At 36.0% G+C, this 26,904-nt stretch overlaps 1 protein-coding gene across 1 annotated transcript; it reads right to left on the reverse strand.

Annotated features, from left to right (window-relative positions):
• Positions 1 to 24,044: 24,044 nt before the first annotated feature.
• Positions 24,045 to 26,681, reverse strand: LOC128160328 (uncharacterized). The gene is made up of 2 exons (XM_052823631.1): positions 26,623 to 26,681; positions 24,045 to 26,054 (listed from the first exon to the last, which is right to left on the reverse strand). Exon 2 carries the CDS (start codon positions 26,045 to 26,047, stop codon positions 24,383 to 24,385), a length of 1,665 nt encoding a protein of 554 aa, XP_052679591.1. The 5' UTR covers positions 26,048 to 26,054; positions 26,623 to 26,681; the 3' UTR covers positions 24,045 to 24,382.
• Between the last annotated feature and the right edge of the window lie 223 nt (positions 26,682 to 26,904).

Here is a 26,904-nt window from a genome sequence, read left to right on the forward strand (position 1 = left end):
GGGATTGGAATGTTTAGCACTTCTTAAAACAGTAGATTGTGTTGATATTTAGATAAACCTGAGGGCATTGTATGAATGTGTGTTGCTACATGTAACACATTCTTCACAGAAAAGAATTTATTGAATGCACAACTTATTGGAGTAAATTTTTCAAATAATTTCAACAATCTCAATGTAATTGAATTGTGTTGTTCTAGCAAGTAATATTGATAATTTTTTCACGTTTAGTCGTCTGTACACACTACGAAAATGACCGGTGATTTTTATCATTATATTTTCTAATTTGTTTTAAAAGAATGAAAATAACACTTACACAAAACGCATAAGCAAAAATCCCATTAAATAATTTATTTTAATTATTTCAATCAATTCAAAGTGACACAGTTCTTACAGATGTCCATAACGACAAAGGCGTACTAAAGCCTCGGTCACAATTGGCCGTACTTGTTTGTTGACCGTGCGTGTGCTACGAGTTTTACTCGTCGTAGTGTGACGGGTAGTTATTGGGGGTTTCAGCCACCCCCCCTTTTTTTGTTGATTGATATGTAATGTAGCAAGGGAGATAACTCCAGCGTGGAAGCCCGGAATACGGGGTGATGGGTTTTAACTCTTATATCTGCTGAAACCCGCCAAATAAATGTAACAACAGAATTCTCCTCTTCTTGTTTTTAGGTAAGAAACTGGTTTTATAACCTCAATCCATGTTCATTACTATTTTCTTGATTGACAATATGTTTATATGTAAACATGCATGTCAATAGAATGGCTGTAAAACATTTTGTACCTTTTAAGATGCATTTTGCGAAGGTAGCACATGTGTAGCGTTTCCGAGCTTTATATATTAATCCACTTTCATAATTTCCTTCTGTTTGGTAGCGTAATGTAAATCTTTGTAGTAATTAATTTCTTCTTTAAGATAAACACAATTCAAAAAGATACAAATGTTTATTTAAAATCCAAAAGTAGAATAAAATATAATCCAAATGAAAAATCACATAATAAATCCAAAATACGTGTAAATGAATGAAAGGCACTAAAATCCAATTAAACAATCAAAACATTTCTACTCTCACTTCTCTCACCCTCTCTAATTATCCCGGCTATATATACCCAATTACTCCTCTCACTCCTCCTTTACTCCCCATGAACTTTCCTAAGGTTAAGCTATAAATCTAAAGACTATAAATCACTACTCCCCTTGCTCCCCACACTATCTATTATCTAACACTCTCCTCCTAATGCAATTAACTGCTCCCCATGACCTGTTCACAGTCAGGATTAACAAAGCAATTAATCTAAGCTAAGGGATACGCATAAAATAATGAAAACAAACTAATCTACTGGATAAAATGAAATAAAAAATAGAAAAGTATTAAAATAATGCTACATTTCCCCCTACTTAGATTTTGCACACCGTTCAAAATAGAAAAATGCAAATTAAAAAATTATACGCTTGAATAAAATATGCCTTTCAAACATAAAATCAACATACAAAAATATGTAAAAATCAAAAACAAAAATAATACATTTATAAAATAAGCACGAATAAAAGAAAAAAAAAATCTAACAATGCTACGAAAACATTATAAGAACAAATATTCACAGTTCATAGTTGTTTTTTTTTTTTATTATGTTTACAGTTTATTTACAGAAGTCACTCCATGGTAAGTCGTCAGGTTAAGCAAATAAAAAAAATCCTGTTACGGAATTAGTTTATGGAGTCAGAAATCACAATTGGCACGTTTTACGATTCATCCATAAAATCGTTTAAAAAGTTCGAAAATACTTCATATGGAGAAACTTCCCTCATTTCTTCGGTGTAAGAAAAGTTAATTTCTTTCATAACTTCAGTTCTTCCGTCTTCATATGACACTGTTTTCTTGATTAATTGAATGGTCATCGAATTTTTCTTTTCGGATGTTTGAATTTCTGGTGTTGAACTTTCGGGTGTTGGAATTTCTGGTGTTGGACTTTCGAATGTTGGTATCTCTAATGTTGGAATGTTGGATGTTTCCTCACACTCGGAAACAAATTCTTCAGCGTTGTCAAATGATTCTTCATCAGACGAAATGTCCTCATAAATTGCACTGTTGATGGTATAGTCCATGGTTGAATTTACAACTAATCCTGTTTCAATGGGAAACTCTTCTAAATCGTCTAAAATTTCTGTTAAACTATGTTGATTAAAGAAATGTATTTTAAGATTAGAATTTCTGTTGAAAATTCTTCCACAAATATCACATTTGAAAAATTTTCTTTGTCGAAAAATGACGTTCTTCTAAATGTCTCTGTAAATTCCTTTTGTATTTATAAGTTATGTTACATTCAAAACATTGGTACATCTCTGTGGGTACATATCCAAATGTTTATGTTCTGAATCGGGTTGGGGTTTTTATAATCCTGCCATGTCTTGTCTTCTTTTGTTCCATCTGTTTTGGTGGTGACAAATGTCCATCATTCTCCTCCCTGCTCCTCTCTAACGGTAATTTTTGCATCTTATCTGTATCTGGCAAGGTGGTTTGGCTCTCAGAATTTTCACTAATGTCTGAATGGTCTTCATTGTTCTCTCCTGCCACTTCATCACTGGGATATAAATTTGGAATAATGACATCAGAATCACCTTCCGGACACTGGCGAATTATACGCTGAAGTTTCAAATACACAGTTTTATTCACTTGCAATGGTTTCAGATTGTCTGCATGAATCACAACAGGTTTAGAATAAATAGAATGTTGAATCCTGTATAACACATCACTAAGTTTTTTAGTCACTATCCACGGTCCACTCCAATTTCTTGCCAATTTAAGTTTTGTTCCTAGTATCTGTTGTGGTTGGAAACGACACACAGTATCACCAACACAATACTTAATTTTTTTCACATTAAGATCGTAACATCTCTTCTGATTTTGGCTGTTTTTCTTTGTTTCTTCCCTCGCAACTTCATGACACTGTTCTAATTCATGTTTTAACTCACGGACATATTTATGGTAGTTGACTTGATCACTAATGACACTGTTATCCTGATCACAGAATAAATTCACAGGCATCACCATTTCTGATCCATATAACATTCTGAATGGACTTATTCCAGTTGTTTCATGCACTGTACTGTTGTAAGCCATTGAAATTCCATCAATGAATTTGTCCCAATCATTCTGATGTAATGAAATGTATTTTGACAGCATATCCTTTATTGTGCGGTTCAACCTTTCTACCATTCCATCTGATCTTGGGTGAAACGGAGTTGTACGGGTTTTATGGATTCCAAGTAATGAACACAGGTTTTGAAAAAGTTGACTTTCGAATTGTCGACCTTGATCTGTATGCAAAGCATAAGGGCATCCATAACGTTTAATCCATCCTTTGAATATAACATTGGCTACAGTTTCGGCTTCCATATTTGGAATCGGGAATATTTCCACAAATTTGGTAAAGTAATCTGCTACCACAAGAATATACACATTTCCACTCTCAGATTTTGGAAACGGTCCAGAGATGTCTGCTGCAATTCTTTCCCAACGTCCTCCAGTTATAAATGATTCCATAGCACTTCGTTTTTTTCGTTGTGGGTTTTTCCTTTCTTCACACACATGACATGATTTCACATAATCCGTCACATATTCGCGAATTTTTGGCCAATAATACGAACTTTGATTCATTTTTCGAATAATCCTCTGAATTCCAAGATGTCCAGAAACTGGCGAATCATGTAGGTACCACATCACTACGTCACGCATATTCTTTGGTGTACAAATCCTTAATTTCACATTTTCAATTTCAACCCACTTGATACACAAAACACGTTGATATATCTTCAATATTTCCCATCTGTTGTACCAAAATTTGCACTCGGGGTCAAAATTTGTCATTTCACTAGTAGGTGGTTTATTTTCAGATCCATATTTTTCAAATAATTGAAGAATAGGTCCAATTCCTGTGTCATTTTCTTGTTGTTTTCGGATTTCCTCATAAGTAAGTTGTAAATCAGGTATTTCTCGTTGTTTTGCGCGACGTGGACGATTTTGTTTCCTTTTTTTAGTTGCTACTTCCTCAGGCTCGGAATCAATTTTCTCTTCATTTGTCACATTGAATAGCTGAAAAATATCACATATGATGTCGTTCGTCATTTTGGTCTCATTTGAATTTTCCCGCAGATCGTTCACACGTGTTACAAAATCACCATCATAATCTTTATGATTTTCTTTACACTGTTTACACATTCCCTCAGTTGATCCTTCTTTGGGTAATCTTGAAAGTGCATCAGCATTTGCATGTTGTTTTCCTGCCCGATGAATGATTGTAAAGTTATATGGTCCTAATTGTTGTAACCATCGGCATATTTGTCCATCTGGTTCTTTGAATTTATGAAGCCAAGTTAACGATCCGTGATCCGTTCTCAAGATAAATTCTCTTCCTAACAAATAATGCTTATAATATTTCACAAAGTAAATCACTGCCAACATTTCCTTTCGGGTTACACAATAGTTTTTCTCAGCGGAGCTCAATGTTCTACTTCCATAAGCTATAACTTTTTCTCTTCCATTCTGAATTTGTGAAAGAACACATCCTATGGCCTCATTACTTGCATCTGTGTCTAGAATAAAACTTCCATCATTAATATCTGGATATCCTAAAATTGGCGCATTTTGTAATTTCTTCTTTAGTTCTTCAAAAGCTCGATCACACTCCTCTGTCCATATCCATTTGTTGTTTTTGCTCGTTAGAGAGTGCAAACATTTTGCAATACTGGCAAAATCCTTTATATATTTCCTATAATAAGATACTAATCCAAGAAAACTTCGCAATTCTGTGACATTGTTTGGTGTTGGTATCTTTTCAATTGATTCAGTTTTAGCAGGGTCTGTCTTGATTCCTGTCTCAGAAACAACATATCCGAGAAATGACACTTCTTTCTTAAAAAATGAACATTTCTTTGCCTTAAGCCTCAAATTAGCTCCATCCAGTCTATCTAACACCTTTTTCAAATTCTCCAAATGCTCATCAAAACTCTTCCCATACACAATTATATCATCTAGATAAAGTACAGCCACATTCCACTGTAGTCCACTTAACGTTCTCTCAATAATTCTCTGAAAAGTCGCTGGAGCATTACATAATCCAAAGGGCATAACATTGTATTGGTATAACCCTCCTCTTGGTGTAGCAAATGCAGTTTTCTCCTTGTCCTCATTTGACATAGGCACTTGGTGATACGCCATATTCAAATCCAATGACGAAAACCAAACTGATCCAGCCAACGCATCCAGGTTATCATCTATCCTAGGAATCGGATATGCATCCTTTATCGTCTTTGCATTCAATCTACGATAATCCACGCACACTCGCCAACTTTTATCCTTCTTTTGTACAAGAACAAGTTGCGACGACCATGGACTGCTGGATTTCTCAATTATTCCCTGATCAAGTAGTTTCCCTATTTCTTGATCTAGAATCTCTCTCTTAAATAGTGGAACTCTCCGCGGCGCCTCCTTGAACGGCATTCCATCACTCAACTTAATCCTATGCTCACCAACACTAGTTCTCTGCAAAACTCCATCTGGGTCAGCAAACACATTTCTCCTTTCATAGAGAAATTCCTTAAACTTTTCAGACTCCTGTGAATTTAAATTCACAATCCCATTTTCATAGACTGGTTTCAAATACTCTGGTAGTTCTTGAGTATCTCTCTTGCTAATTGCTGCTACAACATCATCTTTGTCACAAAATGGTTGACTCACATATGTCACTGGCACAAACAATGCAATTTCAGTATTTCTTGGTACAGTAAATTCACGATCTCCTGGATTATAGAGACGAATGTACAATTCTGTATTCTTTGCATCGATAAGTGTTCTCGCAACTCCTAGTTTATACGAATTCACAAAAACTGTCAACGGCATTGGAATTCCAATTTCTCCATTTGCATTCTTAAGCACAGATCTCACAACAATTTCATGTCTTCCAGGAATAGAAACAGAATCCAAATTATAAATTTTTCTTGTTGGACAAACTTCATTTACATATGCACCTTCTTCTTGATTATAAGCCAAACTCAAAGCACAAAGTTCATAATTCCAATTACATTTGAACTTCACAATAAAATCTTCTCCTAATAAATCATGTGCGACTCCTCCAACAAATACACGAAATTCAATATCAATGTCCTTCAAAGTAAGAATCATTTTAGCAGTTCCCAAAATTTTCAGTTTACGTCCATCAGCTGATAAAAATTTACTTTTCACTTGCTCTAGTACAGGTCTATTATCCACAGGAATGCTATAAAACGTTTCCTCCGTGATAAATGTTTTCCTTGCTCCAGTGTCAATCTTCCATGTTAACGGTGTTCCCTGAATCAAACCATTAATCAAAAATTCCTTTCTTCCTGGAATTAAAATTTCACATACCTCTGTTTTCCTCTCAACATCACAATATTTACTTTCATTGAGCTTTCCCGCCGTATAATCAGAATTGCACGGTTCCTCATCATGAGCCCTGTTATTAACTACTTGCAAATTATTGTGAGTGATTGGTTCTGTACTAGGCCTATTCATATCAGCGACCAACGCACGGCCTACTGCCTCGGTCTCCCGCTGTTTAACTGCTTTTTATCAAATCGTGTGCCTCCTTCCACTGCACTGCCTGTTTTCAAATTACTGTTGACAGGACAATTCCTAATAAGATGTTGTGTAGAATTACATCTATAGCATGTCTTCTTCACACCTGATCTTTTGTTGTCAATATTATTGTTTCCATCATTCCATTGGCTAACCTGAAAAACTCTAGGCTTTGTGAAAATTCTAGGATCTTTGTTTTGTTTCTCACTGATCCGTATACAATCCTCTTGCATTGCTGCGGTTACTGCTTCTTGTAGAGTTTTAGGACGAGTTCGTCTAACTGCAAGTCTAAAATTTTCCATTTCACTACAGTTATCAAGAAATGTTTTTAGACTACATTCTTGAACATACTCTCTGCTCTCAGGATGTGCACGTCGATACAAATCCTCCAGACATTGGGCAAAATCTCTATACGATTCACCTTCTTTCTTCCTTCTAAGTTTTGCCTCAGCAACATAACTCTCTTTCATTGCCTTATGTCCAAACCTGTTGTCCATTGCTTTAACAAGTTCTTCATAATCATTTCTCTGTTCCTCTGGTAGTCCATAAGCATATGTTTCAGCTTGGCCTCTGAAAGTTGTAAATAAAATCCGTCTTCTGTGATCCAAATTCCAGTTATTAAGAACAGCAACATTTTCAAAATATCGGATGAATTCACTCCAAATTTCATTTCCATCTCCTTTGAAAGTACGCTTGACATTAATTTGATGCGTAGTTCCTGAATAAGGTGTTCCAAGATTGCGTTCTTTTCCATTGCCATAGATTTCTGGTGTAGTAATAGGTTTGTTTGGATTTGTAGAAATTTTCGTAATCACATTTATGAACAACGCACACACGGTAACAATTCCAAAGGAAATAAGAAATTCCTTGGTCAAGCACAGAAACATATATCCCGGAAAATAATGATATAATCCAAGAACAAAAACACATCCAATGGTCAATAGTAGAATCCATATTAACACAGAGAAATTCCATTTTGAGTTTGTTAAATCCTCCTCCTCAGGTTTCCTATGTTGCACATTTTCATCCTCGAATGAATCATCCAATCTTCGTTTCACACTTGTATTTCCTGAATTAGAAAATAATCCTGGTGTCCTTCTTTTCGGAGTTCTGACACAATTTGTCATTTCCATATCCATTAAAGAATAAGAAGTTTCATCCATTTTTCAACACAGACGTTTTCACAAAACACATCACAAAATTCCAATCGAAATATTTCTCTGTTTAATCACTGTGTGCCTTGATCCTGCACTTACAAAACGGACATCTGTAGAATTCACTAATAATTTTTCCATTGTCCGCAAAGATTTTATGACGATTTTCCATTTTCAAGAACATAGCAAAACAATTCGGACACTCTTTTCGATGATCCACACGAATAAATCCAATGAATATTAATTCTCCAGAATCACTGTAATCCATCACTTTTGCAAATTTAAATCCATTGTCATCCATTGTAGTTCACAATAAAATATTTACAAATAAATCCAACGAATCACTGAATCCATAGGATAATCACATTGTTTTATCCCACCGCTGCCACCATTTGTAGCGTTTCCGAGCTTTATATATTAATCCACTTTCATAATTTCCTTCTGTTTGGTAGCGTAATGTAAATCTTTGTAGTAATTAATTTCTTCTTTAAGATAAACACAATTCAAAAAGATACAAATGTTTATTTAAAATCCAAAAGTAGAATAAAATATAATCCAAATGAAAAATCACATAATAAATCCAAAATACGTGTAAATGAATGAAAGGCACTAAAATCCAATTAAACAATCAAAACATTTCTACTCTCACTTCTCTCACCCTCTCTAATTATCCCGGCTATATATACCCAATTACTCCTCTCACTCCTCCTTTACTCCCCATGAACTTTCCTAAGGTTAAGCTATAAATCTAAAGACTATAAATCACTACTCCCCTTGCTCCCCACACTATCTATTATCTAACACTCTCCTCCTAATGCAATTAACTGCTCCCCATGACCTGTTCACAGTCAGGATTAACAAAGCAATTAATCTAAGCTAAGGGATACGCATAAAATAATGAAAACAAACTAATCTACTGGATAAAATGAAATAAAAAATAGAAAAGTATTAAAATAATGCTACACATGTATATGTACCTAGTCACGTGTCTATCGATCTAGTTAAAGAGCAGTAATTGGTTATTATAAAAGTATTTTCAATGAATATGTACATTATATCAATAGGGTAGATACGGGAAATTTAGTGGTAAAGATTACTTCAATATTTTTCTTGAAATTGTACATGGTAAATATGTTCCGGAATTTAGTGAGTTTTATCGTGTAGGTTTAGGTTTTAGCTTGCGTAAACTGTTTCCGGTTTGAGATAAATGTACACAAACACGAGAGGTGTATTGCTACTAGTTTAAATCCTCAGACATAATGACACGATTGTTAAAATTGATTAAGACAGTTTATATGAATATATCAGTAAGTTATCCATTTATTCTAGTCTTTTATTCTAGTCAGTTTATTTTGTAAATCCCCTAGACAAATTGAGTTGATTGTTTACAAAGTCAGCGATTGTTTGTGATAGGTTTTAACTCTTATATCTGCTGAAACCCGCCAAATAAATGTAACAACAGAATTCTCCTCTTCTTGTTTTTAGCATCAGGACTGGGGTAACATTTTGGGGGCTCGTCCGGGATCCCATGATGTCGGAAAACATAACAGAGGAGATGCTGGAGGTGCGAGCAAAGCTAATGATGGCGCCATTAGAAGTCCTGGCAGAAATTCTGAAGGAATTTGGGGAGCCAGTGGATTCTGCGAAGGGGCGTTTCAAGGTGGCGATGCAAGCCGACAGATTTTTTATGAAGGAAATGGAGGGTGACCAAGCACAAACAACATTGTTAGCTGTGAAATTTGCATTAGAGAGTCCTGGCACATCAACAGACAAAACCGTGAAAATAGAAGCCTCTAATGAACCAGCAAGTACAAAGACTGAAAGTACATCAGCAGTGAAATTACATAAGGATTTTAAGATCAGTGGGCAAGTGGATTGCAAATCAGGGATTTCGTATACCAGCTTAATTAGACAGATTGAAACTGGTAAACAGAAGGGATACTTGGATGTGGACATAATAGATGGTGTAATAAAGGCAGTAGTCCCATCGTCAAGCCTGCGCAGCTACTTAGACGGAAGGCCAGACATAAATTTGGCAACCCTTAGAAGCATCCTTAGGGGACACTATGCAGAAAAGAATGCAACCGAATTGTACAGTGAATTGGCTAGTGCCACACAAAATCCAAAGGAAACTCCGAACGATTTTCTCCTGAGGGTTATGGATCTACGTAACCGAATCCTTTTTGCATCACAGGAGGATAGCCATGAACTCAAATACAGTCCAGAACTGGTGGCTGGACTCTTTAGACGGACCGTCTACACTGGACTAAGAGATACAACACTGCGTCATGAGATGAAAGCACATTTGGACAATGTGAAAATAACAGATGCAACGTTAATGCATGAACTGAACCAAATTACCATACAAGAGAGTGAAAGACATAACAAACTGCAAGCCAAACATTCAGTGTCTCAAATCAATTCTAACTCAGTGGAAATCAATGCTGTGAAAGAGGAAGTAAAGAATGATCTTGCCAGTGAAATTAAGTCACTAAGGATCGAAATGACAGCATTGAAGAAGATGGTTGAACAATCTCCGAACACAGCAAAGGCTCAACCAACACCTTCACGAAGCGGACCACGATCCTGTACAGATTGCCAGTCTGTCGGCAAGCGTTGCAATCATTGTTGGAACTGCGGTGGATCTGGACATCGTCGACAGGAGTGTCCAAGCAAGAAGTTCAAGCTCTCGGGAAACAGCAGCGGGTCGACCTAGAGGGACAAAGGGCGGCCCAACAAGAAAGTTGTCCCAACAACCGTCTAGAGCATCACCACAAATTTGAGAAATATGAAGTAAAGGAAATAAAAGGAAAAGTTAATAACATTGGGCCTAACCTTGTCAAACTTGTTAGTAAACCATGTCATGTATGTTTATTTTTGAATGAGAAACCTGTAAAAGTGTTATGGGATACAGGGGCTCAAGTCTCCCTTATGAACAAGTCATGGATTGGTAATCATTTTCCTGAATTGTATACGCATGTAAAGAATGTTGAAGACTTTTTGCAGTTAAAAGATGTTTCATTAGTGTCTGCATCTGGTTCAGATATACCTGTTGAAGGTGTTGTAACTGTTATGATGAAATTGTCAGAACATTGTAATGCTGTTCAGGTGCCTTTCCTTGTCACTAGTGTATCGAGCAATGAACCAATATTGGGATACAATGTCATACAACATTTATTACAAACTGTCCATAGTAATAATGCAATTGATCTGCTCAGACTTACTCTTCCTGCAGCCAATGAAGCACAAGTCAACGCACTCTGCAAAGAACTCAAAGACAATGAAGATGAAACGCTTGGTACGGTAAAAGTAGGACGTCGGAATATTGTCGTCCCACAGCAGTCATCCATAGTCGTTAGTGTACCATTCAAAGGCAGACAACTCCAGCCTGGTTGTGAGGCTCTTTTCGTCCCATCTCACCAACTAGATGCATTGGGAATATCAACTCAGGAAATGCTTGTGGAGGTAAAGCCAAACCACGCCGGACGTGTGAAATTACTGTTGTGTAATCCTTCCAAAAATGACTCTGTCTTGTCTAAAGGTACTTTGTTAGGACGTTTTGAAAAGATTTGTTCATCCATTCCCTTTGGAATAGCAGGCTCGAGTAGCGACCATGTTCAGACCACAGTAAACCAAGTGAGTGCTGAGAACGATGGGAAGTGGGATCCACCTGTTGATCTAACAGATTCCCCCCTAAATACAGAACAGAAAAGAAGAGTGGAGAGTTTATTAAGGGAGGAATGCAAAGCATTTACAGTCAATGATGACGACATTGGATGTGCTATTGATTTAGAGCTCGGATTGGAGTTGATGGATAAGGCGCCAGTACATAGTTCTTACATGGCCGTCCCTAGACCTCTCTACCAAGAAGTCAAGGACTATATATCCAACTTACTGCAAAAGCACTGGATTCGCCGATCAACTTCACCATATTCCAGTCCAATTGTTTGTGTGAGAAAGAAAGATGGATCACTCCGCCTATGTGTAGACTTTCGGAAGTTGAATGCCAAAACTGTCCAGAACCAGCACCCAATTCCACGAGTCCAGGATGCTCTTGATTCTTTGGGTGGAAGTCAATGGTTTTCTCTTCTTGATCAAAGCAAAGCATATCATCAGGGTTTTGTTAAGGAAGAGAGTCGGAAGTATACGTCGTTTGTGACCCCATGGGGACAGTACGAGTGGAATAGAATTCCATTTGGACTCACTGGTGCTCCAGGAATTTTCCAAGCCTACATGAATGAAGCTCTTGAGGGATTGAGGGACAAATGTTGTCTACCATATTTGGATGATATACTGGTTTACAGTAATTCATTTGAATCCCATTTGAATGACTTGAAGTGCGTGTTGACTCGTATAAGGGAAAAGGGTTTGAAACTGAAACCTAGTAAATGCCACCTGTTTCAAAAGCAGATACGTTACCTAGGTCACCTAGTCACCACGCAAGGACATACTGTAGACCCTACAGACCAAGAGGCAGTAATAAAGTTGAAGGATCAGAGACCTAAAACAGTTGGAGATGTAAGAAAAATAATGGGTTTTATTGGTTATTACAGGAGTTATATACCCAACTTCTCTCGCAGAGCTAAACCCATTTATGATTTGTTGAGGAATGAGAACGTCCCAACTCAATCCAATAAAAAAACAGAAGAAAATGAAGTCACAGACATCCGGACAGAAGGGGTCATCAGTGCACATTACTTGGACGACTCAACATCAGAACATCTTGGAAGAGCTCATTGACATCCTACTCCACCCACCAGTGATGACATACCCTGACTTTGATAGACCATACACTCTACATATTGATGCATCACAAATGGGCTTGGGAGCGATTCTCTACCAGAAGCAGGACCATGGAAAGTTAGCAGTAGTCGCATACGCATCCAGGACGTTGACGCCTGCTGAACAGAACTACCATCTTCACTCAGGGAAATTAGAATTCCTCGCACTCAAGTGGGCCGTCACTGAACGATTTCGTGATTATTTATATTACGCTCCTCACTTCGAAGTGTACAGTGACTATAACCCTTTACGGTATATTTTTACGACCCCAAAGTTGGATGCTACTAGATTAAGGTGGGTGTCCATGTTGGCAGATTTTCGATTTCACATCTATTATAAGCCAGGTGTGAGAAACTGTGACGCCGATGGACTCAGCCGCATGCCACTTGATGTATCTCAGTTTACCGAAAGGTGTTCTCCAGATACAATTGATGCCATTGTGTCAGCAGTGAGACTAGATGAGCCTACCTGTAGCAGCATTAGCACACCTGTCAAGGAGGCTGAAGCAGTAGAAGAGCAGTTGATTCAGGGGGCATCCCTACCTATCATTGACAACAATACTCTGGCAAAGGAACAGCGCAATGATGAAGACATAGGTACAGTCCTACTCTGGGTTCAGAAGGGGGAAAAACCTACCAAGCAAGTAACAAAGGGATGGAGCCCAGCTGCAAAGTGCCTACTGCGTGAATGGGCCAAATTGAAAGTAGAGAATGGACTGTTGAGAAGAGAAATTTCATACCCACGAGAGGGAATAATTCAACAGGTAGTGCTACCGAAATGTTTTCGGAAACTAGTTCTGAAGCATTTACATAATGATTTAGGACATTTAGGAGCTGAAAGAGTTTTGAGCTCTGTGAGGGATCGGTTCTATTGGGCTCATATGAGTTCCGAGATAGAGCGGTATGTTACTCAGGAGTGTCAGTGCATCAAGGACAAAAAGCCTCATGTCCAACGCAAAGCAGCACTGCAGCCAATTACCAGCACTTGTCCGTTAGAACTTGTGTCAATTGATTTTCTCCATTTAGAGTGCTGCAAGAGTGGTTTTGAGTATATACTTGTTGTGATGGACCATTATACCCGCTTTGCACAGGTGTATGCTACAAGGAATAAGTCGGGAAAAACTGCTGCAGAGAAGGTCTTCAACGACTTTGTGCTAAAATTTGGGATGCCAAGCAGATTACACCATGATCAAGGACGTGAATTTGAGAACAGATTTTTCTTTGAGATGCAAAGAATTTGTGGGGTCAAAGGCTCTCGTACCACACCGTACCACCCACAGGGGAATGGACAAGTGGAACGCTTTAATAGGACGCTATTACAGATGTTGAGGACTTTAGAGCCATCTTGGAAACTGGATTGGAAATCACATCTGAATAAAGTTGTTAATGCCTACAACTGCACGAAGAATGAAACCACAGGTTATTCACCATTCTTTCTAATGTTTGGGCGACACCCCACATTACCCATTGACTTGGTATTTCCAGACCTGCAACAGCCGACTAGAAAACAGACCTATTCCCAATATGTGGCTCAGTGGAGAGACCGCATGGAAGAGGTTTACAAATTGGCATCGCAACAAGCAGGAAGAATGACTGAAAAAGGAAAACAACAACATGACAAAGGACTTTTGAGTGCACGGTTACATCCAGGAGACCACGTCTTAGTGAAGAACCTTTTAGAGAAGGGAGGTCCTGGAAAGTTAAGATCATTCTGGGAGCAGGATATATATGTTGTTGTGAAGCAGGTGAATGAGGAGACACCAGTTTATGAAGTGAGGAAGAGATCCGGACAGGGTGGAATAAGGCGACTTCACAGGAACCTCCTCAGACAGTGCAACTCTCTACCAATAGAGTCCATGGATAACGACAGGAAATCCTGCAGACCAAAAAAACCCAGCAAACAAGACGTCCCAGTCTATGACGCTGACAGTAGTTCCTCAGATTCTGATGGATTCATTGAGATTACTGAAATCCCTCTAAATCCGAATGCCAAACCATTCACTCCGCAGCAGTGCAGGACAGGAAGTGACTCTTCAGATTCAGTTGTTGAAGTGAGGAATCCTACAGACAACCCCGTGGAACCTGTGTTGATTTCACACAGTTCAGCGGATAGTTTCCAGTCAGCTCATAGTTCAAGTGGTCTGGATGGTGGGGAAGATCCATATTTGCATGACGAACTAGTGGAAACAAATACCCCGGGTAACAGCGGCTCCAGTGGAACCGAAGACCACAGGTACAGACCAAGAAGAGCAACTAAAGTTCCCAGGAAACTCACATATGACCAACTGGGAAAACCATCGTTTGTACAAACCCTAAAAGTGGACTGCGAGATATTTGTGTAAAGTTGTGTTTTAATTTTTCTGTTTATACAGAGACTGCACTTTGTGATGATAAAGACTGTTCAAGTAGTATTTACTACTATCAGTGTGTTTTAAAGAATTAACATGGTGATGAAAGAGACTGTTTTAAGTAGTATGTACTACTCTGAATTGTAACCTCAGTGTTTTAGTTTCATATCTTTGTTTCTTTAAAGTCTCCGTTTGCAATTTGGCCAATTGTAAACATATTTGGTGTGTAGACTAGAACATATGTTACAAATTGAATGACATAGGTCAGTTGAATAATTGTGATTTTGATTGTCATGACAACAAATTTGATTTTCAGTGTTTTATTTTGTAAATGTCGGGGCGACATTCAGTTTTGAAGGGGAGTGTGTGACGGGTAGTTATTGGGGGTTTCAGCCACCCCCCCTTTTTTTGTTGATTGATATGTAATGTAGCAAGGGAGATAACTCCAGCGTGGAAGCCCGGAATATGGGGTGATGGGTTTTAACTCTTATATCTGCTGAAACCCGCCAAATAAATGTAACAACAGAATTCTCCTCTTCTTGTTTTTAGGTAAGAAACTGGTTTTATAACCTCAATCCATGTTCATTACTATTTTCTTGATTGACAATATGTTTATATGTAAACATGCATGTCAATAGAATGGTTGTAAAACATTTTGTACCTTTTAAGATGCATTTTGCGAAGGTAGCACATGTATATGTACCTAGTCACGTGTCTATCGATCTAGTTAAAGAGCAGTAATTGGTTATTATAAAAGTATTTTCAATGAATATGTACATTATATCAATAGGGTAGATACGGGAAATTTAGTGGTAAAGATTACTTCAATATTTTTCTTGAAATTGTACATGGTAAATATGTTCCGGAATTTAGTGAGTTTTATCGTGTAGGTTTAGGTTTTAGCTTGCGTAAACTGTTTCCGGTTTGAGATAAATGTACACAAACACGAGAGGCTCCATATTTTGTGTATTGCTACTAGTTTAAATCCTCAGACATAATGACACGATTGTTAAAATTGATTAAGACAGTTTATATGAATATATCAGTAAGTTATCCATTTATTCTAGTCTTTTATTCTAGTCAGTTTATTTTGTAAATCCCCTAGACAAATTGAGTTGATTGTTTACAAAGTCAGCGATTGTTTGTGATAGGTTTTAACTCTTATATCTGCTGAAACCCGCCAAATAAATGTAACAACAGAATTCTCCTCTTCTTGTTTTTAGCATCAGGACTGGGGTAACAGTAGCTCCCGTGCGTGATCGTAGCGTTAAAAATCGCATAGAAGCGATTGCTAGTCTAACGTACGACAAATGGACGTTGACGTGTCAGTCGTAGGTGTCACGTAAAATTTTGTTTGGAGACGGGATGCCACTCGGAACATGCAATGCCCGTAAGAAGCCTACTTCCGTCTTACGTTTATAGTGCACCAGACGTAGGTTTTTCTTGCGAACGGCAGTAATAACATTCGCATCGTAGGTTACATGCAAGTCAATCGTACTTGTGTGTACCACGAAAGATGCATGGCCATCGATTAGTTTTTTTTACATTAATACAGAATATTTTTTCCTTGGACATGTACTGAAATATATCTACTGTAAGCAAATAAATATCGAAACGTCAAAAGAACTCGTAGAAAAAGAAAAATATTATTAGGGTCTTCCGTTTTCAACGGAAGACCCTCTTGTTATTCTATTGGTTTTTTTAGGGTCTTCCGTTTCCAACGGAAGACCCTCTTGTTATTCTATTGTTTCTTTTTAGGGTTTTCCGTTTTCAACGGAAAACCCTTCTGTTATTCTACGGTTTCTTTTTCTTTATTATTATACTTTTTTTTCTTTTTCTGACTTTTTTGGATCGTTATTTCTCAGAAACTATTCAACCGATTTACACCAAATTTTTAGGAGCTATAAAGCATCAATGTCGCTATTGATTATGAAAATTTCAAATGATTACGTCACTTCCGGTTTCAGATATGGACGATTTTGTAAATTTTTAAGGGTCATTTTGTCCATGCATCTCCTCTGAAACTAATCATGATAAAAGCTTGAAATTTGCAGGGATTGTAGATGAATGTCTGTAGATTTCCCTCCATGCTTCCAATTGCTGAAAATGCGTAAGGCCTAGAAGCTCGCCTGAACCTGAAAATTAGCACCAAATTTTTTCACAAAATTTTCGCACATTTTCCGTAATATCTTTTGACGTATAAATATTTTGTTAAAACATGTAATGCAAAAGCTGTTTCAATTTGCACGGGCTTTTATTTGATATCAAGAAAAAGGGGCTGGCCCCTCAAATTAGGGGCCAAGAGGGCTCTAAAGTATATTTGCAATAACTTTTTAGTGAACAATAATTTGTTATCAATTATAGAAGCAAAAATGTTCATTGTACAGCTGTTTATCTATACAGTACCATACTTAAGTCATATATTACGTAACTAGGGGTTTCAAGGGGCCAGAAGTTCAAAACTTTGATCATTAATATCTGAAAAAGGAGAAATATTTTGAAAAGCAATGTAGAACAAAAGTTGTTCAAAATAATGTTTTGTACAATATGCTACCTTAAATGTTTTTGTTTATGACCCCATTTAGGAGTTAAAGGGTCGGCCCCTAAAACACATTTGTACAGATATCTTAAGAACGGTAAACATTTTGTTTACACTTGTTAAACAAAATATGTTTATATTTACAAGACCTTTCATTTGATGTCAAGAAAAAGGGGCTGGCCCCTCAAATTAAGGGCCAAGAGGGCTCTAATGTCTTCTTACAATAACTCTTTACTGAACAATATTTTGTTATTAATTATAGAAGCAAAAATGTTCATTGTACAGCTGTTCATCTATACATTACCATACCTAAGTCATATATTACGTAATTAGGGGTTTCAAGGGGCCAGAACTCAAAACTCTGATCATTAATATCTGAAAAAGGAGAAATATTTTTAAAAGCAATGTAGAACAAAAGTTCTTCAAAATAATGTTCTTAACAATATGATATCAAAAATTTTGTTGTTAGTGGCCCCGGTAAGGGGTTAAAGGGTCGGCCCATAAAACGCATTTGTACAGGTATTTCGAGAACGGTTTACAATTCATGAACACTTGTTAGAACAAAATATGTTTATATTAGCGAGACCTTTTATTTGATATCAAGAAAAAGGGGCTGACCCCTCAAATTAGGGGCCAGAAGGGCTACTAAGTCTATTCATAATAACTCTTTTCTGACCAATAATTTGATATTAATCATAAAGCAGCAAAGAAGCCTTTATTTAGTTTAATTTAAAACCGAAACCCGTTTTAAAATCGGACGATGCATTACAGAGATATCGGGGTTTAAAAATTGATTTTTCCGGAAATTTTGATTCCGCGTCCTTGGTTTAAAAAATAGCGTAATGTTTAAAATAAAATTAACTGTACCAAAAATTATTGTTAAGTCGTACGTGAACCCATTCGGATTTTTTTTGTTAAGTCGGTCTTGAAATCGGAAAGGTGTTTGTTAAGTCGTACTTAAAATCATTCTGATTTTGTTAAGTCGTACCAGGAATAATTCGATTTTTTTCATCTTTTATATTTTAGTTACTCTTGTTATTGGTTGAAGAGCTCTGCTTCTTACAGGAACCTCCAGCTTTACTTCCGACATTAACGGAAGACCCACTCGTTGCTTTGCAACGAGCTTTGCTCTAGTTATTATTATTAGGGTCTTCCGTTTTCAACGGAAGACCCTCTTGTTATTCTTCGGTTTCTTTTTATTAGGGTCTTCCGTTTCCAACGGAAGACCCTCTTGTTATTCTATTGTTTCTTTTTATTATTATTATTATTCTTTTTCTTTTCTTCTGACTCCTTTTTTGCTTCATAACTCAAAAAGTTTTTAACCGATTTTGATGAAATTTTCAGAGATGTTTGCAAGTTGGCGTCCCTCAAAAATGTAAAAGTTTTAAAGAGAACGTCACCTTGGTTTTGACGTGACGTCATTTTTAAAAATTTCAAAAAGTCATTTTGTCCCGGACTTTTCTCAAAAACGCTTTAAGATAGAGGCTTGAAATTTTCAATGGTTATGATTTGGTCGATTTACCTCTGTAATAAGGCTCGAAATGAAAATCTGTCACTTCCGGTCGAAACCGGAAGTGAAACAAATTTTTCGAAAAAATGAATTTTCTGATCAAATCAAAAATGAATATGTATTTTGTAGAGCTTATTAAGCTGAATCTAACACTGAAAGCCGTTTTAAAATCGGACGATGCATTACAGAGATATCGGGGTTTAAAAATTGATTTTTCCGGAAATTTTGATTCCGCGTCCTTGGTTTAAAAAATAGCATAATGTTAATCGTAAAGTTAACTCGTACCAAAAATAATTGTTAAGTCGTACTTAAACACATTCGGATTTTTTTGTTAAGTCGTTCTTAAAATCAAAAAGGTTTTTGTTAATTCGTACCTAAAATCATTCGGATTTTGTTAAGTCGTACCAGGAATAATTCGATTTTTTTCATCTTTTTCTTTTTATTACTCTTGTTATTGGTTTAAGAGCTCTGCTTCTTACAGGAACTTCCAGCTTTACTTCTGACATTAACGGAAGACCCACTCGTTGCTTTGCAACGAGCTTTGCTCTAGTTATTATTATACTTTTTCTTTTTTTTTCTGACTCCTTCTCGGCTTTATAACTCAAAAAGTTTCCAACCGATTTTAATGAAATTTTCAGAGATAATGTGAAACTAATATCGCTCAGAGATGTTAAAGTGTTTTTGACAACGTCACTTTCGTTTTTACGTTACGTCATTTTTAAAATTTTCAAAAAGTCATTTTGTCCGCAGCGTTTCTCAAAAACGCTTTAAGATAGAAGCTTGAAATTTTCAAGGGTTATGATTTGGTCGCTTTTCCTCTGTAATAAGGCTCGAAATGAAAATCCATCACTTCCGGTCGAAACTGGAAGTAAAACAAATTTTTCGAAAAAATGAATTTTCTGATCAAATCAAAAACGAATATGCGTTTTGTAGAGCGTTTATATCTGAATCTAACACTGAAAGCCGTTTTAAAATCGGACGATGCATAAGAGAGATATCGGGGTTTAAAAATTGATTTTTCCGGAAATTTTGATTCCGCTTCCTTGGTTTAAAAAATAGCGTAATGTTCAAAGTAAAATTAACTCGTACCAAAAATAATTGTTAAGTCGTACTTGAACACATTCGGATTTTTTTTGTTAAGTTGTTCTTGAAATCGGAAAGGTTTTTGGTAAGTCGTACTAAAAAAAATTCGTATTTTGTTAAGTCGTACCAGGAATAATTCGATTTTTATTATCTTCTTTTTTTAGTTACTCTTGTTTTTGGTTAAAGAGCTCTGCTTCTTACAGAAACTTTCAGCTTTACTTCCGACATTAACGGAAGACCCACTCGTTGTTTTGCAACGAGCTTTGCTCTAGTTTTTTTTCTTTTTCTTTTTTTCTGACTCCTTTTCGGCTTCATAACTCAAAAAGTTTTCAACATATCTAAAGGAAACTTTCAGGGATTATGTGCAATTATAATGCCTCAAAGATGTTAAAGTTTTCATAACAACGTCACTTCCGGTTTTACGTTACGGCATTTTTAAACTTTTAAAAAAGTCATTTTGTCCGCGACATTTCTCAAAAACGCTTTAAAATAGAGTCATGAAATTTTCTGTGGTTATGAATTTGGCAATTTCCATGTGCAATAAGGCTGGAACTAAAAATCCGTCACTTCCGGTCAAAACCGGAAGTGAAACAAATTTTTCGAAAAAATGAATTTTCTGATCAAATCAAAAATGAATATGTGTTTTATAAGGCTTATCAAGCTGAATCTAACACTGAAATCCGTTTTAAAACCGGACAGTGCATTAAAGAGATATCGGGGTTTAAAAATTGATTTTTCCGGAAATTTTGATTCCGCGTCTTTTGTTTTAAAAAATAGCGTAATGTTCAAAGTCAAGTTAACTCGTACCCAAAATAATTGTTTAGTCGTACTTGAACACATTCGGATTTTTTTGTTAAGTCGTTCTTGAAATCAGGAAGGTTTTTGTTAAGTCGTACTTAAAATCATTCGGATTTTGTTAAGTCATACCAGGAATAATTCGATTTTTTTATCTTTTTATTTTAGTTACTCTTGTTATTGGTTCAAGAGCTCTGCTTCTTACAGGAACTTCCAGCTTTACTTCCGACATTAACGGAAGACCCACTCGTTGCTTTGCAACGAGCTTTGCTCTAGTTATTATTATTATTATTATTCTTTTTCTTTATTTTTCTGACTTTTTTAAAGCTTAATATCTCAAAAAGTTTTCAACGGATTCACATGAAATTTTCAAGGATTATGAAGTATCACTGTCCCTTAAAGGTGTGAAATTTTTAACTACAACGTCACTTCCGTTTTTACGTTACGTCAATTTTTAAATTTTAAAAAAGTGATTTTGTCCAGGGCGTTCTTCAAAAATGCTTCAAGATAGAGACTTGGAATTTTCTGTGTTGAAGCATTGATCGTTTTTATTTGGACATAAGGCTGGAATTTAGTTTCCGTCACTTCCGGTCCAAACCGGAAGTGTTTTAAAATTTTCGAATTTTCGAATTTTTCGTTTTAATTTCAAATGTTCACGAGATTTGTAGAGTTGGTTACGCTCAATACGAAACTGAAATCCGATTGAAAATCGGTTGATGCATTACTGAGATATCGGGGTTTAAAAATTGATTTTTCCGGAAATTTTAATTCCGCGTCCTTGGTTTAAAAAATAGCGTTATGTTCAATGTAAAATTAACTCGTACCAAAAATAATTGTTAAGTCGTACTTGAACACATTCGATTTTTTTTTATAAGTCGTTCTTAAAATCGCAAAGGTTTTTGATTAGTCGTACTTAAAATCATTCGTATTTTGTTAAGTCGTACCAAGAATATTTGATTTTTTCATCTTTTTATTTAAGTTACTCTTGTAATTAGTTTAAGAGCTGTGCTTCTTACAGGAACTTCCAGCTTTACTTCCGACATTAACGGAAGACCCACTCGTTGCTTTGCAACGAGCTTTGCTCTAGTTTATTATTATTATTCTTCTTGTTTTTCCTTCTGACTTCTTTTTTGCTTTATATCTCAAAAACTATTCAACCAATTTGCAAGAAATTTTCAGGGATTATTTTAATTTCTTGTCCCTTGAAGCCTTCAAACTTTTAGTCATTAAGTCACTTCCGGTTTCTAGTTACATCATTTTAAAATTTTTCAAAAAGTGATTTTGTCCAGCACTTTTCTCGTAAACGGTTGTTTATAAAGACTTGAAATTTTCTGTGATTGTAAATCTGCGGATTGACTTATGGCAAATGTACAGAAAAAATTATTTTGTCACTTCCGGTCGAAACCGGAAGTGAAACAAATTTTTCGAAAAAATGAATTTACTGATCAAATCAAAAACGAATATGTGTTTTGTAGAGCTTTTTAAGCTGAATCTAACACTGAAAGCCGTTTTAAAATCGGACGATGCATAACAGAGATATCGGGGTTTAAAAATTGATTTTTCCGGAAATTTTGATTCTGCTTCCTTGGTTTAAAAAATAGCGAAATATTCAAAGTAAAATTAACTCGTACCAAAAATAATTGTTAAGTCGTACTTGAACACATTCGGATTTTTTTTGTTAAGTCGTTCTTGAAATCGGAAATGTTTTTGTTAAGTCGTACTTAAAATCATTCGTATTTTGTTAAGTCGTACCAGGAATAATTCGATTTTTTCATCTTTTTATTTTCGTTACTCTTGTTGTTGGTTTAAGAGCTCTGCTTCTGACAGGAACTTCCAGCTTTACTTCTGACATTAACGGAAGACCCACTCGTTGCTTTGCAACGAGCTTTGCTCTAGTTCTTTTATTGCTGTTCTGGTGATAAGACTAGCTAAACTAAAGAATACGTTTTTAAAAACAAAATTTACCTGTGGTGTCTAATACCATAAAATATTGAAAACTTCTCTGAAATCTAGGAAAATGTCTGCGCAAAAAATCTAATTTTAGAGAAATTAGAAAATTAATTAACATCTTATAATTTAATTCCTGGCCAGTGTAATATCTTTAAATAATTTTGCAATATTGTTCACTAAAGCCATATTCAATTTCTTTGCTTTTTTAAAATTTTATTATTAAAAGTGTAACATCATCTACATATGTACCCTTCATTTCTTTTAAAAATCGAAGTCAAAATAAAAGTCTACAAATTTAATTCTTTTCTGGTATAATGATTTTGATACAAATATGGGACCAGTTTTATAAACTTTTAATTATCATATGAGATGATAATCAATATTTTAAAAATGAAACGAAAATTATTATACTCCCGCAAACAACAACTTTCTCCGGTAGGATGTGTTAGAGATTTTGTAGTTTGATTTAGATGAATATATCGTTTTGTGCGTATATTTAATTTTTCTTCTCCTTACTCCGAAAATGTGTATGCATCTATCTTAGCACGCTTGCAGGTCGAAGTGATTGGAAAATCCTATGCCTTTTCTTTATACTCTACTTCATTATGAGTTCCTTTTCGTTCTGTTTTTTCTTCTTTGCCTTCCATCTTTTTGGCATAAAATATATTAATTTTGTTTGATTTTGGTTTTTAGAACGAGGGTACTAAAATCTATGATTAAATTTTTAAGAAACAGTCGATCTTTTATCCTAATGGGAATTTTTTTTTCATAATTAACTTTTTATAAAAATCTTGTTTATAGGCGATTTGCAAGCACCACGAGTAAATAGTGTACGTATGACGTTGGGGTTCATTCTCCGAACGGCTACTTGTCAAATCAAACAGCTAATTATTATAGCCATTCAAAAGGCCCTCTAAAGGAGCACAGGTAGACTTTAGCTGTGTTCGCCTGTATTTCTTTAATCATTTTTAAGCAATTTATTAAAATTAAATGCATGTTCCTATAAAGTTAGTTTGTTTTAAAAGCACAACAATAATGCAGTTTTTATCATTTTTTTTTTCAATTCAAATAACACTGTATGAAAATGCATGTTTATATAAATATAATTTAGTTATACCTTTTAGAAAGGAAACAACTCTTACTCGATGTCCAAAATGATGACAGTTTAAAATTTGTTAGCTTATCATCGCCGATCGGGGCTTGTGGATAAAACCCGCCACCGCCCCCGCACCCGCACCCACCTCCTCCTCTTCACAATATTGATCCCCTGGTCTGCACCCCTTTTTAATTACACTATCCTTTGATGAAATTTCTCATAATTTTTTCTAAATGCCAAAAAAATACCTAAAACACACATTTTATCAAATTTATACCTATCTATTGTTAATTCAAAACAACCTAGGACTGTTGAATTTATTAAGTGGTAAAAATCATCCCCGAATGAAACGACTAGTTCACAACCCACAGCCACATTTTATTTAATTGATAAAGCATGATCAAATTTTTTTCTATGTAAGTATCACGATATAAAACTCGTACTGTATGTTACTGAATAGTTAAAAAAATTTAAGCATTTTTAACTGATATCATTGTCACAAACGACAGTGTCTATTTCAAATATTTGATTTTCTTAACATTACCTTTGAAATATTCACACACAAACAGATTGTCATTGTTGTCCACAAATAAACCAATTGGATACTCCAGATCACAGTTATCAATGTAACAGAGAAACTGTCCATTCTGATCCAGAATGTGGATACAATGGTTGTCACTGTCTGCTGTCAGGATACGACTCTGGCTGTCTGTTGTAATACCATAGGGTTTAAATGGTTTGTTCTTGGTAACTGAGGGATGACTGGTGTATCTCCATCTGAGTTTCCCGTCCTGATTAACCACCACTACTGCACGAGCCTCACGGTCAGCTACACAGATGTCATGGTTTCTGTTCTCTGTGATGTATTTTATTTTATCATTCCACGAGTACAGAGGTTTACCTTCATCATCAAATTGAATGGTTTGTTTTTCTGTAGATCCCGAGTAACGGACAACTTTGGATTGAGTTTTATCATCACTGAACATGGTAACCAGGAGATCACCAGTAGAGGTGACACACAGCTTACAAGGCCTCCACCCCTGTAATCTGATCAACTCTTCAGTCTGTACATTCTTTACTTTATACACTGTCCATGATATCCCACTAGTATACAGTAGATCCCCATTACTGTCTACAGCTATATCACCAGGAAATTTACCTGATTTTTGTTTGACTGTCTGGAGGAGTGACCCTTTACTGTTGAAGCATTTGATATCATTGGTCTTTCCGCTCGTCCATATACTACCATCATTTAGACAGGTAACACTGCGTAGTTGTTCATACCCAGTCTGTATTGTGGCAACAATCTCTGGTTCATCCAGTATTTCTTTGACTGAAGTTTTGGATTGGATAAGTGAATAGACATTTTCTTCTGTTGCAGTAGATAATGGGGTTATCTGTCCAAACAAACTATACAACTTTTCACGGTCTATTGGTTTTGGAATAAATGTTGGCAGTGATACCTGAATCTTGGGTGGAAGCTTGCTGAATTCTCTGATTTTAGAACTGTATGCAATGGTTGGAGATACTTCGGTAGATTTCTCTATTTCGTTTATGGCACTTAGCGTTTGCTTTATGAGGGACTGTATCTGTTTTATTTCATTCAAATGTTTCTGTAAAATGTCTCTGTGTTTTACTTTAATCTCGCTTATTTCAGTTTTCATTTTTTTGATAACGATGTCGATTTCTCTGTGCCATTGCTCTCCTTGTTTGGACATAGCTGATGTAAGTTTCTCATATCCTCCATCCAGGTTGGCAAGCTGATTTTCCAAGTCGCGTGCAATTTCCTCATATGTAGGACATAAAGTGTTTACTAACTCTTCTGTATCCTTTTCAATAGTCTCTTTCTGTGCCTTGTACACAGTTGATATTTGTACGAAAATATGCCCCCTGTGTTGTTCAGATGCAGTACAAAAGGAACAAATCGAAATGTTATTACAATCTTTGCACTGCAATTCGCACATTTTGTGTGGATGTGTTTCACATTTCGGATAAATGAGGGTTGATCTTCGTTCCTGGAAAGGGACAATGATATGTTTATGATATCCATCTGAGATGTGATCTCCAATGCAGGGCTTGCATAGGTTGACATGACAAAAGTCACAATAGCTGTGTACTATGGCGGTCTCACAAAGGTCACATCGGTGTACATCCTGGGCACTGCTATGGGGATCCATAGTTAATCTACGAAAAAAAAAACATATGAAGCTTAAGACTAATTTTGTACATGTATGACTAAGATATAAACAAAAATATTCATTTTAGAAACAAGATAAACAGTCGCGTATTGTTGTTCTTTTTATTGTGCGACCGAGTTACTCACTCCTCTTCTATGTTTTTGTTGCATAACAAATATTGCTACGCTAAAGCAACCGCACTTCATAGTAAATCAATGAAACAGTTGGCCTAAACTACATGTAAAATATCATCTGCGTCATAAAAATTCGATGACGAGTTTAATTCAAAATCACAGGGATTTTTACTGAATCTGAGCAACAACAAAAAAGAAGAAGGGAGCCTTCTTTTTGCTCAGTCAAATCCCAGGTGTAGCATCATACCACTCCCCCCTCCCCCCTTTTTTTGGTTGAGTCAGTGTATATAACATTCAAAGCGAAAGTAGGTTTAGAAATAAATATTCAGACAGTTACAAGTATGTTACAAATATTGCTAATATATATATTCAACACAACTTCATGAACAACTATCGATGTACGATGGAAGTTGGCTGAGAAATGTAAAGATGAGTACATACCGTGCTCAGATCTATCTACCCACTCTATAAAACATGGCGTGTGCCATAGGACGGTTTACGGCGTAAATTAATTAGAGTTACCTCCCGTTCCTCATATCTACATACAGGGGCATCATATCCGCTCTACACTCTATAACATATATATAAATAATATACATGCATATGAAATCTTGCACAAACGCTAGGCATTCATGAGTTAATTAAAGCTGCTTGATCCGATTTTTTTGTAATTACAGTATCAAAATTTTTTCCATACAAATCATTTATCTTAGAAAGTTATGG

Source organism: Crassostrea angulata, chromosome 8 (assembly GCF_025612915.1).
Source record: "Crassostrea angulata isolate pt1a10 chromosome 8, ASM2561291v2, whole genome shotgun sequence".
NCBI classification, from domain to species: Eukaryota; Metazoa; Mollusca; class Bivalvia; order Ostreida; family Ostreidae; genus Magallana; species Magallana angulata.

Excerpts from the sequence above, each read along its gene's own strand:
- LOC128160328 (XM_052823631.1), bottom strand. The coding sequence starts at position 26,047 with ATGGATCCCCATAGCAGTGCCCAGGATGTACACCGATGTGACCTTTGT.